General features: G+C 38.3%; 1 protein-coding gene across 3 annotated transcripts in view; it reads right to left on the reverse strand.

Annotated features, from left to right (window-relative positions):
- PRR16 (proline rich 16) overlaps positions 1-18,616 on the reverse strand; it is a 143,278-nt gene that overhangs the window by 35,168 nt on the left and 89,494 nt on the right. For 2 of the 3 annotated variants that reach the window (XR_006013557.1, XR_006013558.1), the window contains exon 2: positions 12,085-12,979. Coding sequence is in view for 1 of the 3 variants with exons in the window: in XM_042012806.1 (XP_041868740.1) it covers positions 12,221-12,979 (759 nt within the window). In the remaining 2 variants the exon portion in view is untranslated. The remainder of the gene's footprint in view (positions 1-12,084; positions 12,980-18,616) is intronic. The other variant, XM_042012806.1, reaches the window with a different exon arrangement.

Below are 18,616 nucleotides of genomic sequence, written 5' to 3' on the forward strand. Positions count from 1 at the left end.
GCATGGTTAATGAGTGATAGTGAAAGAAAATTGTTAAAAGACATACTAGTATATACAAATGCTTTCCTAATAGTTTTCCTGCCTCAGTCTGTGAGTTCAGACAAGATCAACAGTGAATTTTGTTACACTGGCAGTCCTCTTTCTAGAAATCAATGAGTCAATTTATTTACAACCTTATTTCTTATCCCCCTAGCCTTAAAAGAAATGAGTGAAGGTCATGCCTTTTTACAGCTGGAGCTGAGTACCAAAAGAAAGAAGTGGATGAAAATAAGCAGTGTATGTAAAAAAAATGCATTGGTACTAGAAAATTTAAATGTTGAGCCTTAGGTTTATAAGTATTTACTGTTCTGCTGCAATATTTTCCTTGTTTGATTCTTCTTCTGCCTAAGTAATACAATTGAGGCTTTAAAAGCTGTTTCCCACTTCGAGACTTACTCTCAAGTGTGAGTATGATCAGAATTAACCTCAGATTATACCAAATTATAAACTACTTGGAATAAAGTCCTTCATTTTCTGTACTTTCACATTGAACACTGGCATAATTGGCCTGCATATCACTTTGACAAGATCAAACCTCAATGACAACAAACCAAAATAGACGCATTTTAAGACCTCTAACAAGACAAAGTCAATGTTAGCTGCTGGCTTTCAGATGTGGACATTTCTTATTTTCTAAAATTATTTTCTCATCTCTTCTGTCCACTAAGACATGATATCCTTTTCACATGAATAAATAACAATTTACTCAACATATTGTAACAAAAGATTTTGCTAATTAGAACAATGTGTTGTACTATCATAAAATGAGAACTATTTCAGTATTTCAGCTCTTTTGCAAGTTTTGCCAAAACCCAAGTTTAAGTTGTTCTCAAATAGCTGGTCTCCAAGCAGTGTCCAACAAGCCTGCAAGTTAGACATGATCTTAAAATAATACTCGTGTACTTAAAAATCAGGTCATGACAGGGAAAAAAATCATCAGTCTCTAAAGTACTCAGGATCATATTCAGTTGTATATACAGATTTCAATTATATAAATTACAAAGTATGTATTATCATAGCTGTATTTTCATCATTTCTTCAGGAGGAGTGATTACTGAAAGTGTTAAAGACATCTACCATAAAGTGATACACTTTATCAGTAACATATTATGACTGAACTTACAAAATTATTTTAAATACATTCATAATAAATCGGAACATACTATGAAAAAAGTATTTTGGGTTATGCAAACAAATGCACCATGAAAATCTGGCCTGTTGGCTTACCCAAGCTTTCCTGTAGAGACTCATAATCAGTGTTATGAATCAGTCACTAGGTCAATGCAATACAAACACATGACATTCTATCTAAGGTGTTGGAGGAGTCTTACAATTTCTTTTTGTAAACCATGAACTCTTTTTGTCAAAACTCATGGGAGCACTGAATCTTTATCAGATGAGTCTCTTTTGTAGCCTGTTCAGTAATTATTGATATAATACATGTTTATCAAAATTCCACTGAATTTACTGTTCTGTTGATTGTTACTTTCATTTTTTTCTATGTCAGTTTTTCACTAACTAGTATTTCAATTGTCAGAGTTCCTCAGAAGGTGAAAATATGAGCATTACTAATTTATTTTAAAATGCTAAAACATGTTGTGTTATAGATCACAAAGAAATAAATTTTTTACTATCTTTTTTCTTTCTTTTGTTTCCCAGTTGGTTGGTTTCTGTGGGTTTTTGTTTTGGTTTGGTTTTTTTTTTCTTGAAGGAACACAAAATGGAAGACTAAAAAGAGAAAACAAAAATTAGAATACACAACTTCCATGTCATACTTGCCAGGACAAAAAAAAATCCCTCAAAAAGTCCTTGGCAGAAAAAAAGCTTGATTACTATCTTAATGCAAATGAGAGTGGTGTTTTCCCTGTCACTAAAAATTCATTTGTGTTTCATTCATATCTCCAAGGATTATGCTTTAGAAAATAAACATCCATCAGAAGCTCTTTTTAATGTATTTCTTACTTTACTGGTATTATGACAACTTGCTGCAGAAATATATTACAAATGTTTTAGACGTAGGATGTTAGATTTCCTTATTTCTTATGAAAAGATCTATTTTACTAGAAGGATTAATTAAATCACATCATAACACAACTCAAAATCTTATTTTGATTATATTTTGTACTTAGTTATTTTGGTGAAGCCCAACAACCTATTTGATATGTATCCAGGTGTGCATATATGAAAACATTTCTCCTGCATTCTTTTCACATGTTGTAGACACAAGTCAGGTCAAGGGAAAAACCCACATCTCTGTGACAAGATTGATTCTTTTTCCACTCTCCTCTTTCACAGTCTGACTGACTGACCAATTTTGGAGACAAACATTTTTTCAGACAGCCTGGGCCACTCCACTGGTTCACTGCTGCACTGTAAAAAAGTTTGTAGTTGACTAATTGTAGAGATGACACAGGAATGACCAGCAAAGGTGGATTAGGATGTTATTCCCAGAACCAGTGCAGGGTTAAATAAAGTCCCATCAGCACTGGAATTTTAAGAGTGTTTGTCTATGGCTACATCTACTGACTGATCATGAGACTGATACCTGCACAGCTGACAAGCACTATGGCTGCTAAAGGATTTGTCATTACAGTTGATCTAGACTGTGCTGTTCTGCTGTAGATTTTCCACACAGATATAGAAAGATGGTTTGTTCTGACATCATAATTCTAGACAGCAGAGAAGCACTTCCATATATATTCATAAAAGCCATCCAGCACATTCATTTTAAGTCATCACAGAAGTAGAAGCAATTCATTAACACTCTGAACAATTTGTACTGATTTGTGCCTGTCTATAAAAAATAGAGTTTGACATTTTAATTTTTTCGTTGCTTCTGGCATGCTTAACTGATTCTTTTCATCTCTCTTCTCTGTCAAGTACAAAACTGCACCTGCTGGCTACATCAGAAAAGTGTATTTTTTGTCTGTCTTTTAATGAAAGGTGTATCAGTTCTTTTAATGGCTAACAGTGAGCTTTAGAGTAAATTACTTTGCCTTCCTGCTTATGACTGTAGTATTTTTCTTAGTGTGTCTCCTTTTTAGAGAAATGCAGTAAGAATTCAAAGACTTCATACTGGATTACTGACTACTTTTCCAAAATAAGTTCTTCTCACTGTGAAGAATTTTAATCTTATTTCTTGTCTGATTATTAATTCAGACAACAATACCTTTGGTTTTTTACTACATTCATAGGTCCTCTGCTGTCAGAAACATTATTTCCACTGAATTAATGAATAAGCATCCCTCTGAACATTAAATTATTTTTGTTAAAGCAAGTAATATCCAGAAAATTTTAACTTTCAGTATGAAATTACCTTACTTTTACTTTTTCTGAATTTGTAATTTGCACTACCTTTTTCTGAAGATCAATTATAAGGAAAAGATATCTTCCAGTAACAGCTCACTAGATCTTTGCACTCTTTGACACTGCTTGTGGGGGGCTGACCCTGGCTGGATGAAAGCCCATTAAAGGTGCTCTATCACTCCCTCTCCTCAGCTGGACAAGGTAGAGAAAATGTAACAAAAGGCTCATGAGTTGAATTAGGGAAAGGAAGAGACCCCTCACCAATTACCATCACACGTAAAACACACTGGATTTGAAGAAATTAATTTATTACCAATCAAATATGGGTAGGAAAATAACAAATAAAAACGAAATCTTAAATCACCTTCTCCCACCCCTCCCTTCTTCCTGGGTTCAACTTCACTCCTGATTTCTCTACCTCCTCCCTGTCAGTGGTGCAGCAGAAGAGTAAATGGAGGTTGTGGTCAGCTCCTCTGCTGCTCCTTCCTCATGCTCTTACCCTGCTCCAGCACAGGGTCCTTCCCATGACACACAGTCCTCCATGAAGTTCTCAGAGTCCCATCCAAATAGACCTTGAGCCCTTCTAGGGATGGAGAATCTATAATCTCTCCAGGAAACCTGTAGCAGTGTTTCATCACCCTCTTCATAACTAATTTCTTCCTTATACCTTGTCTGAATCTACAGTCCTTTGGTTTAAAATCATTACTCCCTGTCCTATCACTACAGATCCTACTATAAAGTCTGTCTCTATCTTTCCTACAGGGCCCCTTTATATATTGAAAGGCCACAGTAAGGTCTCCCTGAAGCCTTCTCTTCTCCAGGCTAAACAACCCAGACTCCATCAGCCTTTCCTTGTAGGAGAGGCTCACCCCTCTGCTCAATTTTGAGGACCCTCTCTGGACATGCTCCAATAGGTCCATGTCTTTTTTGTACTGAGGACTCCAGAGGCAGATGCAGTAGTCCAGATGGGGTCTCATCAGAGCAGAGCAGAGGAGGAGAATCACCTTCCTTAACCTGCAGGTCACACTGTGCTCAGGGTACAGCTGGCTTTCTGGCTGTGTACACACACCACCAGCTCATGTCCAAACTCTTATCCCCCAGTACCATTAACAATTCAGCAGGGCAGCTCTTGATCTGTTTATCCCCAGTCTGTATGGACACTGGGGGTTGACCTGACCCAGGCGCAGCACTTTGCACTTGGCTTTATTGAACCTCACGAGTTTCCCATGCACCCACTTCTGAAACCTGTGCACCCCTCTGGATGGCATCCTGTCCTTCAGGAGTGTCACTGCACCACTCAGCTTGGTGTCATCTGCAAACCTGCTGAGGGTGCATTCAACCCCTTCATCTGTGTCATTAATGAAGATATTAAATGACATTGATGCCTGTACAGACCCCTGAGGGCACCACTTGCCACTGATCTTCACCTGTACATCAAGCCATTGATCACTTCCCTCTTATTTGGATGTGACCATCTAAATAACTCCTACTCTACTGAATTGTTTATCCATATTTCTCCACTTTAGAAAGAAGGATGTCGGAGACAACTGTGTCAAATGCCCTACAGCAGTCAGATAGATAATGTCTGTAGCCCTTCCCCTGCCCACTGGTGTACTCTCTGCATTGGAGAAGATCACTAGGTTGGTCAGCCATGCTGGCCATCTCAAGTCACCTCCCTGGCCTCCGTGTGCCTTAGCACAGCTTCTAGGAGGATCTGTCCCACGACCTTCTCAGGCACAGAGGTGAGCCTGGCAGGTTGGTAGCTCCCGGGCTTCTCCTTTCCACCCTTTTTCAAGATGGCTTGGTTCAATGTTTCCCTTTTTCCTGTCACGTGGGACTTCCCCTGACTGCCATGACTTTTTGAGTATCAAGGAGAGTGGCTTGACAACTACATCAGACAATTCCCTCAGGACTCTGGGATGCATTTCATAGGGTCTCACAGACTTATGTACATTCAGGTTGCTCAGGTGGTCATGGACCTGATCCTCATTTAAAGTGAAAGGGACTTTGCTTCCCCAGTCCCCAGCCTGCTGTCCATCCACTTGAGAGGTGTGGGAAGAGAGGTAACCATTGATTGAAGCGAAAAAGTTTAGTATCTCAGCCTTCTCCTTGTCTGCTGTTACCAGTTTGCCAGTCTGTGTTCATCAGGGGCTGTACACTTTGGCCTTCCTTTTTTGTCTGATAAACCTGCTGAAGCCCTTCTTATTACTCTTTGCATCCTTTGCCAAGTTTAGCTCCTCCTGTGCCTTGGTCTTCTGGGCCTCATCCCTAAACAACCAGGTAATATCTCCCTAAAATCTTCCCAGGATATCTGTCCCTGCTTCCATTATCTGTGCATTTCCTTCTTTCCCTTTTGTTTAACCAGCAGGTTTTGATTCATTCATGCCCGCCTCTTACTCTGCTTTCCTGATTTCTTAAACATGGGGATGGAGAGCTCCTATGCTCCATGGATATATCTGCCAGTCCTGTTCTGCTCCCTTGTCCCAGTTTCCCAGTTTTTAGTTGCCCATTGACTAACTTCTCAAAGAGATGAAATTTTGCTTTCCTAAAATTCAAGGTGCTGACTTCATTCTTCTCCTGACCCATAGTTGGTACTGAATCCCCTCCCAATATGCCTCACCTTCAGAGGTGTCCTTATACAACTGGTATGAAGCCCTGGAACCTAGGGAAGTGAGAATGAGGATGAAGATTCTTCTGGGATGGAGGGGCTGCCTACGGCAGGACAGCCTACCCCTACACCATGATTTCCTCAATTAAACAAAAAAGAAGGGTAGTAGTCACTGGTAACTCCCTTTTGAGAGGAATGGAGGGCCCAGTGTGCCGACCAGACCCAACCCACAAGGAGGTGTTGCCTCCCTGAGGTCCACATAAAAGACAGCACCAAGAAACATGGCAGCCTGGTATGGCCCACTGATTATCAGCCTCTGTTGGCTTTTCAGATAGGCAGCAATGAAATCCCATCAAGAAGGCTGCAGAGTGAAGAAGGACCTCAGGGCCTTGGGACAACTGGTCAAGAGATCTGGAGTACAAACTGTACTTTGTCCTGCCAGTTGCAGGGAATGATGGGGTAAGAAACAGGAAAATCATGCAGAATAATACCTGGCTTAGAGACTGGTGTGACCAGCAAGATTTTGGGGTTTTTGATCACAGGTCAGTTTTTACAACACCAAGCGTACTGGCAACAAACAAGGAAAAAGGATCTTAGCTCAGGAGTTACCAGGACTTGCTGAGAGAACTTTAAACTCAATTTGAAGGGGTACAAGGACATAGACAATGTAATTTTTAGCTCCAGTATACAATCATCACTGTATTTGCAAAAAAGGAAAACCAAAATATTCTGTAGGCGTTAGAGATTTATACAAAGAAATACTATCATAATGTTCTGGTTTTCACATGCTAATTCATCCATGAAGAAGACCAATACATACTAGTCACTTTTCCTTAGGAAAATCAATGTTGAACTGGAAAGGAAGTAAACGCTTCTAGGAGAATTTCTGTCACTGACTGGCTTTTTTCTTGCCTCATAATATGACTCGAGGTTAACTTTAAAGTAATGCTAAGAACCCTATGTAAAGGAAAACAAGCTCTCAGATTGATGTTGTTATCATCATGTAAGCACCACTGAGGAATACACTTAAACGCATCTGTTTAAAGTTCTTTTCATAATTTGCCTATTATTTTCCCTTCTTATGTAATTTTTTCCCACTATTGCTTGGAAGATTGCATAAGAAGTTAGTCAAAAGATCAGACAAGCAACATCCAGGGGCAGATCTGATATCAGAAAACTCTTAAAAAAACATAATTTCTTTTCATGAATATAATTTACAAACAACAATGAGGTAGATTGTGCTAAGTTCCTTAAAGAATCCTAGTATACATATCCAATATTTCAGGAATTAAAGAAAAAACCTCTTCTCTTGAGGAGAAGATGCAGCAATTCCTGGACCTTTGCTCTTTATCTTTCCCAAGCAAGGCAGCAGAACAATTGTGGTTTTATTCATTTCTCGAAGCACTGCTGTTGGCTGGATATCAGGTGCAATTTATGTTCTACTTTTTTCTCACCTATCTATAAACACCATTTTCAACAAAAGATACATAGTCCTGCAATAACAAACCCAGTCCTCTACAGTATGAAAAGTTCTAGCATATCTTCATCATACCTCCATGAGGGATTCTCATCTTATTTTTATAACCTAACAGGAGAATGATTGCCTCAAAATAAGAAAACTTTTCCTTCAAAATCTCTAAAGACAGCATTACAAAAGACTAGGCAACCTAAATACAGACATGGTACCACCTGCTTCACCACTGAAACAATGCAGCCCAGCTGATGAACACAGTGCAGGTGTGATTTCTCAACAAAACTCTCCCATCATGCAGCAGAAACATTGCCATACATGAAAAAATTTGAGAGTACAGAGAACAGGAGAGACTTGCACAGCTTGATTTGAGCACAGGCCCCTCTCCTGCAGCATGGTCAGGTCCATTTATCCCAGTAGCTTCAGTCTCAGCTAACAAGAGAGCTCTTTGACCAGTATGAGTTAGAGACATGTCAAATCATTTAAGATCAGAAATGAAAGTTGGCTTGCTCATGGTCCCCAGAGCTATCCCAAGATGGATTACTACAGATACCTTCCCAAAATTATGACTGATGGAGAAATTTGCTCTCTTGGACTATTCACCACCATAGAACAGGCAACTGAGATAAAATCCCTGCTACTTTTTCCCGACTAAAAACCATGAACATGTAACTGGTACCAAAGATGGGGCTGTATTGCAGTTTGCATGCACGGCTCTGTAGGACACTGAGCCAGCAACACCAGCACTGCTGCTGCTTCAGTTGCGGTCTGTGCTAATACAGATACAGAAATTTTGGGCTGCAGCATGTAAATATTGCATGAGATATATCACAAACTTCCCTACAAAATACAATGTGTTTATATAACAGGTGCCATGTATTTTATCAGATTGAGTATTCTAGAGATTGTGCTTAGGAAGGTTTGCCATAGACATTTATTCCATGTGCCCTTGTGCATACCTCGCTTGCAAGACCTTTCTGTACCTGTGAGCAATATGATTTCAATATTATTACTGGTTTGAGCAGTGGAAAGGTATTTTGCTTCTACACACACATACAGCCTCTGAAAAACCATGGCTCACAGCATATATACAAGCAGAGTATGAGAAATGCTGCCTCTGCAAAAATATGTGCCCAATATTCATGCCTACTTTAAGACTACATTAGACAAGTGACACAGCAACCATAGTATGATTTTATATCCACACGTAAAATTACTGTTCGTGCCATCACTGAAAGGAAAGCCATAAATAGAACATGGAAAGAAAGAGATATGAGCAAACATACATACACAAATCTCCCTGGTAATTAAAAAATTCATACTGCGCTCTGATTCAAAACCAATAAACAAGTTATCTGAAGAAAGCTAAGAGCTACAAGAGCTCTAGTGTACTTATTTCATGTCACATTTTAAATAAAATATTGATTTAATATTACAGACATCGATGAGAATTTGGAATTTTTTCTTGTTTTTAAGAAAAATAGATGATGTGATAAAAGGTGTAACAATTTGAGAAGACATGAGAAGGAAGAACTGTGACTTTTACTGGGTGGTAGAAAAATCCATGATCTTTTTGAAGATTCCTACCCTATGTCCTTCAAAAGGATTGCTATTGGGTTTTACTCTCCTAGTTTTCCTTTCTTACAATGCATTCATGTGTTAGACTTTTTAATGAATGCCATTATTATAAATTAAGTCATTTCACTGCTTATTTTAATTTTCTTAAGCTTGTCCCCTTCATTAAATTGATAGAAACGACCTTCTCCTATTTGCACTTGAGAAGTCTAGATCTGGACAGTACAGATGTTAAAATACCTTACAGGAATCAAAGCCGGACAGCAGACTGAAGTGATGGCAAACACTGATTAAAGCTCTGAGTACTGTTACTGGACTTTCATTTTCTTCAGGTATTAACATCTTTGCAAAACACTAAATGTAATCTCATAGAGTATTACATTTACATTACAAAGGCAGACAACTCCCGTCCAGTTCTGGTTAGTTTATGGGGTTTTCCTCAGTAAGCTGTGAAGCATACTGTTTTGTAGGTGTTCAAAAATGCTTCATAGAGTTTACATTCCTAATATAAATGTAGAAAATACTGCTGGCTGAATTCAGTATTGCATTTGTTGTTATGCCATTTCTATTAGCAGTTTCCATACAGATCTGTGAAATTGAAAGTTAATTGTTTCCCATGTTTTGCAAGTTTACCTGTTTTAACCTTAATTTTATTCTGACATGTTACTAATGTGAAACTATTACACTGATAAAAATACCTTACAATAGGACACAGGCCAGAGATGTTAAAACATAACTGATACAATGTTTGTACTATGATTTAACAGAGACTCTGGAACAGGTCGTATTAAAGAAAGCCTGGGTCATCAAACTTTGCAGAAAAACAATGTTTTTCCATCACATTTTGAAACTGCATTTCTGAAAGACAGCATTGCTTTTGAAAAGATGCATCTTTTCACAACACAGCCATAACATATGAAGATATTCAGGAGGCGTGGGGAAAGAGAAAACACTTCTGAAGGAGAAGACAAAGTACAAGATTCAAGACGTTGGGTACCAAAACTCAACACTAACTGCTGAAACTTGGATGCTGCTTAAGCTTTCCAGAGCTGAGAACTGTAACAAAACTCGAATTTACATGTATATCAGTGCACATCCACTGAGTACAGCATCCAGTTTGGAGGTGCTAACATGTTCATGAGACTCTGACAAGCCCAGAGGAGAAATGCTGTGCTCTGCTATCAGAGGTGAGATCATACAGAAAAATTAAACCAAGTGAGGTAACACATATGCACCAGACCATAACCCCCTAAAATGACTCAGTGTTATTTTCTTTACTATTTTATATGCAATATTTGATTTGCATTATTTCTCGTACACAGTAGCTTGTCCAAGAATGAAAAAAAATACTGAACTAGCTTATAACAGGTATATGATCTCTATAGTAGTGACAAGTAAGGACAGCAGGAATTTTCTTTTTAAAAGAAAAACCCGCAGCTATGCAATGTGGATACATCCACACATTGTTCCAGTGGTTTTAAATGTAATTTTCAATGTATGAGCAAGGGAGGTGCTGTGTAGTCCCAGCATATAAGCAGAATCCTCCTGCCAAAAGCCTCATTTGGGCAGCAAAGATCTCACACAGATGCAGGAGTTAACTGTCTCCTGCTGCGAGCGCCTGGACTTAGTGCGCTTGGCAACACCTCTCATGGGATTAAGCACAGTCAAACAATACCAAATGTAAAGTGCATCATGAAAAACACATGGGAAGCATGAGGGGAAAGCATGATTAAGAATTTAGGATGCTTTCCTTTCTTTGCTTTTTATGCAGGAAATACTTCATGAAGCTTTAGACCTTAAATGTGTATTTGCACAAAATAAAATCTTTGCTTACTGCAAAGGTTTGCAAACAGTAATCATCTGATTGGACTTTTGTTATGATTATTCTTATTATTTCAGTTTAAATACTCTAATATGTATACAGGGAAACATATGTATCTGTTTAATATCTTTTACTAGATGTAAATAGAAATTAAAATTTGAAATCTGTTTTGTCTGGTTTTGTCTGTTTTGCCACAAAGTACCTTTTATATTTCAGCTGAAATAAGCATACTTTTTAAATATAATATTTGTTGTTGGCCATTGAGATTAATTTGGCACAAGTATTGTAAATAACAGATTTATTATCAGATTTTCTTCACTGCCTGGATTTTTTTTTAAACTCTAAGTCCCTGCAATTCTCTTTGTGAGAATAAAAGGATGTTCTTTCATAATTAAAAATACTGAGAACTTTTTTTCAACTAGTAAGAATATTAATTGGGTTCACCATCAAAATGTGATAACATGTAAAATATCTTGTTTTGCATGTTAATGCTCCATAATTGCACAGAGCTTTTCAACTTCAAAGCTCTTTACATTAATTAAGTGGATGTCCCTGGAGGCCTTAAGATACATTTTCTTTGCCTTCAAAAAGAAGATTTTCACCAGACAAAAGCTTTGTGTAAAACACAGGACAGGGCTTTGTTTTTTCTGTCTACTTACACTGCACAATGAGATAAAATATTACCACCCTTTTGCAGACAGAGAAATGGGGGGGGAAACTTAATGGGACCATCCCTGCTCATGTTAAAACTCTGTACTTTACTTCGGTAGTGATGCACTGAGCAAGTGAGAAACAAAATGCAACTCAGTTTTCCAGAGCCACGCCAACATACATTTCAATTATTTCTTTACTTCCCCACCAAAGACGAAGCTGCCGAAAGGCCAGTGATTACCTCCTACTGCACCACCTCACACAGAGTGAGTTTGCTCAAGCACTCATGAAGAGAAAAAAGCATTTGCTAGAATTCAGTCAAAGGCTGTAATCTGGTACTCCACTTTGCTTCATCAAAAGACATTTGAAAAGTCCCAAAAGCCAGGAGAAATGGTTATTCCCCTTCATCAGATAGACTGAAATCCATCACAAATCACTATGCATTATTTTCACATTGAGCTTTCTTTTCATTGTCTTTTAAACCATGCTACAAAAAAGAAACTGCTACAGATGTTTACAACCTATGTGCTAAAGAGTGAGTATTTTTTCAGCACCCTTTGCCATTTTTGGTGAGTACAAATAAGATCAACGAGTATTCCTCTTTGTACTTACCATGTGATTTTTATGCCACTTCACTGGACACAGGGTGTAATACATTGGGTCTTTTTATTGCTCAAGTAGAAAGTGCTCATTACCTATTTATGTTTATATATAGGAAAAAACAAAGAGTTAGTACAAGGGGCATACTTCACACTGTTGTAGTGGTTGATTTCCTCAAGATGGTCTTCTGGGGTTTTGGCGCGGTTTGCGGAGGCACAGTTGCAGGTCTCGGAGGGGGAAAGCTATTACTGGGACTTATCCCCAACCCTCCATTTTCCAGAAGAAATGGAGGCAACGGAGGTGGTGGAGGCGGCAGAGGAGGGCACTGGTGTGGCAGCTTTCCTGCAACCCGGGCGGACTCACTGTGCAAGTGCACTTCCCTGTTTTTAATGTTATACCGAACGTCACAGTCGGGGCAGTAGCCGTGGTACTGCACTTTTTCACTGAACCGTACCCGCTCCCTTCCTCCTGGCTGGGGACACCGCTCTTTCTCAGGTCTGTGCATCAGAGGCTGCATCACTACTTTCTCCAAATTACTGTTCGGTATACAGCACATATCTCCGTTTGGGATGCGTCCGGGCCCGGCAGGCAGGCCCCCGTTCCGCAGCAGGGTGCCATTAGTCTTGACGGGGTTGGCCAAAGGAGGCAGCCTCGGAGGCTCATCACATTTGACAGGCGTCAGTCGAGGCGGAGGAGGGGGCGGGTTTGGCTTCCGCAGCACGGTGAGGATGGCAGAGGGGTGCGCAGGTGGCTTGATGAGGGGCGCGTTGCCCCGCACCTTGACCTTCTCCAAGCTGGAGGCTGTTGTGCTGCTGGAGCTGCTGTTAAGTGTGTCTGTTTTGGAACTGTCTGTCATCTCATCCTCCAGCTGCAGATCACAAGTCAGTGTGTCAATCTGGTCAACCACCTGCACAACAGCCAGAGTGAGAACAGTGAGAAATGCATACCCCAGAGAAGGCACAGAAAAACAAAACCATTCTCCACTATCAGTTTGTCCTCTCCAGAACTGAAGCATCTAATTTTTTTGACCATTATTTCTTTTTTCTTGTCAACATAACAAAATAATCAGAATAAAAATGACAACAATAATTATGATAGGAATGGCTAGTTTGCTAGGTCATCACCTGAATACAAGAGAAATATAACTTGAAACAGTCTAGAATGAAATTCCCTTTCTTCCCCTCCAGGGTTTACTCGGTAATATCATTTTAAGTGAAGTGTAATTCTTCAATATTACACTTTGCCTTCCATTTCAGGAGGAGACAAAACTGTTCAACTTTAGCTTCTACATGACAGCTTCTGAACCCAAAACTTCTGCACAGTATCTTTTAACTCTGGCCTTTCAAACACTCTAGATTTAAATACGTGTTCTCTGTATAGGTGATTTTAGATACCTAGAATCAAAGTTTGATACACACTTTTCTGACAATTTTTTAACATATTTTAACATTTAAAAGAGACTCTGAGAAACAAATTCTCTCTTGCATTATATGCCTTTATGAATATTTTCCATAAGATATGAAATCCTCCAAAATAATACTGAAATAGCATTTGCTGGAAGAGGAAAAGTTGCTTGGTTTTCAGTTACAAGTATTTAAGAACTCATGCATTTTATTTGAAGTTTTCCTCTACCTCCCAGGATTCTGTTTTTAGATTCTACATTGTTAGAGCTTTTCTAGTCTTTAAGACTACTTTTTCTACTGATTTTTTAAAGGACATGAAACCAATAGTGCCTTTACTCGGTAGAGAAAGTTTTTCATAGGACAATTAAAAGCCCTTCCTGAAAACTGCATTTAAGTCCATACACAGCTGAACATTAGTTACAAGCTACATGTAACTACAACAGATACTACAGGAAGTAGCACTAGCACACATTTAAAAACTGGTCTCTGTCCTTTACAGCCTCGTAGGATGTACATAAAGTAATCAGTAGATGAAATGTTGCTTAATTAACTTTGGCGCATGAATAAAAAACCTGTGCTACTTCTTGGGGTCCTTATGGGAGACCCGTGATGTTGTGGAGGGGACACCCCAGTATCTCTGAAATTAAACTAGATGTTGCCATTGTGCCACAGAAACTTTAATTTCTACTTCTTGCTTTCAATAATTTGGTGCTGATACTACTGATTTCAAACTAAGACTATATTTAGGCATATGAGTCATATATTAACTGCAAAAAAAGTGAAAGTCACTACTGAAGGCAGTGACTATTTAGTTAAACCAGTCACTCACTTAGGTGTCCAGTAGTAAAAGACAAATAATAAAAGCAAAACTACCATAAAATGAAAAAGCACTCCAGCTTTCACTGCTCATATAGTAAGCTGAGTTGGATAATACAAAATTCATAAAAATTCATATGCAGCAATTCACTTTAATGCTTTCCTTCTCCTAAAACCAGCAAACATGCAAATAAGCATCATTCAGAGAGCTTTCAAGAATCTTGGAAAAAGCTTTACTTTTTCTCTAAAAGGACAAAAAACTGACTCATTTATTCAGTGTTCAAAGCCCAGCTTCACGTTGCATTTAAATTTCTATTTTGATTTTTTCTCCAAAAAAAAGAATAAAGAAAAAACATACTCTTAAAAGACAGACATCAAATCCCCCAAATAATAAGGATTTAAAATAATATTATAGAAGTTGAAATGTACAGTTGAACTGCGGTAACTGTCAGATCCCACACATCCCCTCCAGGGTACAGCATATAAGAACTCTTGAAAATTTCAGAATAAGGGTAGGCAAACCCCATCTGTACCAAAATTCATTGCAAGAATGACAGTTTACAAATGAAAGAATTCTCATTTTCACCTTTCATTACATAAGCAAACTAAGGCAGAGAGAACTTCTCAGAAATAAATAGAAACAAGAAAAAGACAGTCAAGTTCTGGACAGTAAGCCTGAAATTTAAGCATCCCTCTGTAAGCTTAGTATGGATTTGTGTATATATTAGGGTCTGCCTGTATGTATCTAAATACTACTGCATCCTATCATCTTTTATTAAACTGTAACAGTTATAGAATGGATTGATGCAGCATAAACCAAAGAAATACCTTGGCAGGCAAAGAAATAGAACAATTATTCACTGAAGAGCAAAAATTTCTCAAGAGTAACAGGAAAATCTGTTATGAACTGCCCTTCAAGTTAATGACTACAGAGTTTATCTCATGCCTTCTGGGCAAATGTGTAGTACACATCAAAATTTTTTTTGTCACTTTTGCATTTGTAAAACATAAATCCAGCGTGAAATGGCTCTGACACAACAACACAGTTTATCTGTCCAGATTCATTTCCACCACAAGTTGTGATTCTGTGTAGTGTTCTTTTCTTTTGCTTTTTCGTCCCAGAAGGTAAAACTCAAATAAGATGAAAAAGCAACACGAGAACCCATGACTAACCCAGTGAAACTGTTGTAGTTAAAAAGAAGAAAAGCATGTTGAGAAAAAAAACAGCCCCTGTTTCACAATGCATCTTCTGTGTAAGTAAGAGAGAGAATACTAATTAAAAAAAAAAAAAAAAAGGAAAATTGCTCTAGTTGTGCAGAAATGCGTCCATTTTTTCAGTTCTGGAATAAAACAGCACTTGATTCACATGTACAAAGATTGGGGATACATAATTTTATAGCCTGAGGAGCTCCTTAGCCATTAACTGGATTTGAGCTCTGCAGAGATGCCGACTTCTACCCTGCTAGCAATATCCTGAGGCTTCAAGCTCTGTAGAATCCAGTGTGACACCCCTGAATGAACCAGGACATCAGCTTATTCTTTTTCCCTTTCTGGGTGGGTACTGGAAACAATATTAGGTGCCCAGTGGGGATAGAGTTGCATTTCTCTACCAAAATCCAAGATTACACCCTTATCAACATGCATTTAGACTCAGAAATTCTGTGCTGCAACTAACAGTATGGAGAATTAATCAGTACTATCAAGTTTAGGCAAAAAGGACAAAAATACTATTCAACCTCAATTAAAACCCAGGAAAAAAAACCAGAAAACCCCAAAAAACCCACAGAAGTTGCAAACAATTTGCAACACAAAGATATCTTACAGTTAACCCGATCCTCGATGTTACCAAACTCTTATATAAAATTGCTTAAAAATACAGAGCTAGCATAAAGTACTGCTTTTCCACTGAGGTCAAACTGCAGTTCCTGTTTAAAGGAACTTCAGAATCTAGTCCAAGAAAAAGTCTTGTGATTATCAAAAGCAGCCTATGCTGACCTAATATTTCCATTGTTTGAGCTGTACTTGTAAGTTCTGTCTAGTTTTTACCTCCTCTGTTGAAGGCCTTTTGTGGGCAAATGTCCTAACTTGATTATACCAATAATGAAAACTCCATATTTCTCACTGGATGCCAGGACCTCATTCCAAGAATCTAACTCTGTAATCATAAGACTAAAATATGACATAGAAAGTAACATGTACCTGTACTTCTTACTTGTATCCCTAAACTTCTCTGAAAAGCATCTCTACAATTAATCACACTTTCTTTCACTCTTTCTTTGTGTGATTGTCTTATACACATCCTAAAATACATCTATGAAGAGTTTTGCTGTCTCTTTACAATAAATGTTTCACCTGGTTTGTTTTTCCTCCTATTTAAAGGCAACAAGGTACCAATGTTTAGTGAATATATAATCCCTTGGCTGCCCTCAATCCACCACAGACAATTCTTGAGCTTTTTTTGCAACCCTTAAATAAAGAAGCAAATTGCTTTCAAGGAAAGAAATTATCATACACTTAAAGATGCATAATTTTTAAGTTCACAGAAGTAAAAAATTGTAGTGCTTCCTAAGATGTCCAGGCATTTGCACAGTTCTTCATGTTTTTCAAAGTTTCACATGAATTTATAAAATTTTTTTTTTTTTTTTTAATTACTTGCTTCTCTACAGGCTAGTAGCTCTCAAAAAAGCTGCATAAACAGAATGGAACTGTTACAGTGCAGATACTGCAACACGCATATTTTGCCGAGGAACTGCGGCAATCACGGGACCCGAGGGTCCTTGCCCGCGCAGGGAACACAAACCAACCAATGGGGAAGGAGGCTGAGCAGGGACAGGGAAGCCCCATGCCTCCCACCAGGGCCCCTCTCTCAGGACCACATGGCAGGGGGAGGGACCCCGACATGGAACTTAGGTGATATTACTTCTGAGGTGGAGTAGGTACAATTCATATACTGCTCTTTATTACTCCACCATAGCAGTGTGCAGCTATGAAATTTAACAGTTCGCTGGAAGTTTCCTAGAAGATGAATAGTTATGGATAGATGCTGATTTTGATTTTAAATCAACCAAAATCAAATCATGTTGTGAGACTAGTTCTGACTTTGACCTAAAGAAATTAGTGGTGAAATGAACAAAATTAGGTGGAAAAATAAATGGAATGTCATAATTTCTTTATTTCTAAAGCAATTCCAAAAACTTGTAAAGTTTGACATAGACAAATATTCCACTTTATGTGCAAAAATTAACTACCTGATGAGCCACAAGAATAAATATGTAATTAAGAATAAAAGAGCAATCAGCTCTACCATAAAGAGGCTGCTCTTGTCTCTAAGTAAAGAACTGGGAAATATGCTATATCAGTAGCTCTAATATCTCATGATTGCATCTCTAATCCTACAAGAAATTGTTCACTAGTTATAATTAGTATCGGAATCTTCTAGACAAGCTGTCAAACTATTTTCATTCACCTCACTTTAGCTTATTATTTCCTGTACAGTTATTAGTCCTTTGTTGCCAAAAATGAGTGTGAAGTATATATGGGGAACATGAGATTAGCTCAGCTGGTCAGATCATGCTGTTAATAATGCCATGGTTCTGGGTTTGATCCCTGCACGGGCCATCCACTTAAGAGCTGGCTTTGATGATCCTTGTGGGTCCCTTCCAATGCAGAATATTCTGTGATTAGTTCTGTCATATCTAAGGACACAAGTGCCTGTAAATCCCAGAGCTAAAACCAAATGAAACAGAGGTCCCTGTTCACAGTGAGAGAGACAATATCTCCCTTTACAGTTTAAGCTGCCTAACAGCAGAATAAGAAACTTTTCTCAGGTGCTTATATTCCAGCTTCAGTCAATCCATGGCTGTATCTTTTGTATTTTGCCACAGAAAACTTCTCTACAGTGCCACTTGTCCCCTTCCCTGTCCCCAAGCCCCAGAGAATACAGCTTCGAAGTCAAGAAGAAACAGAACCAAAATTAGACTAGAAACAAGTCTGTAAAGCTGTGTAAGCTAAAAATTTGCCAAAAGAAAGCAAAAGAAAAGCTATAGCAGGAGAGACAAGTGGTCTACTTAGTACAGTATTGTGAAAAATTACAAAAAGCAGGTGCTCAGGCAAGAACACAAGAAAAGTCACACAGAAATATTTGTGTAAAACTCATCCCACTCTCTAACAATTTCTAACTCAATAACTTTTTGGCAGATTTTGTATTAAGCAGATCTTGACATACTTATATACCATGAACATGCCTGTATCTTCTTGAACCTGCATAAGCTTTTGGCATCTGCAATATCCTGCAGTTTTCCACCTTCATTACAGGGATTTGTCAC

This window comes from Corvus kubaryi, unplaced genomic scaffold (genome assembly GCF_017639235.1).
Source record: "Corvus kubaryi isolate FWS band 111438036 unplaced genomic scaffold, C.kubaryi_AGA036_p1.0 split1-37296, whole genome shotgun sequence".
Taxonomy (NCBI): Eukaryota; Metazoa; Chordata; class Aves; order Passeriformes; family Corvidae; genus Corvus; species Corvus kubaryi.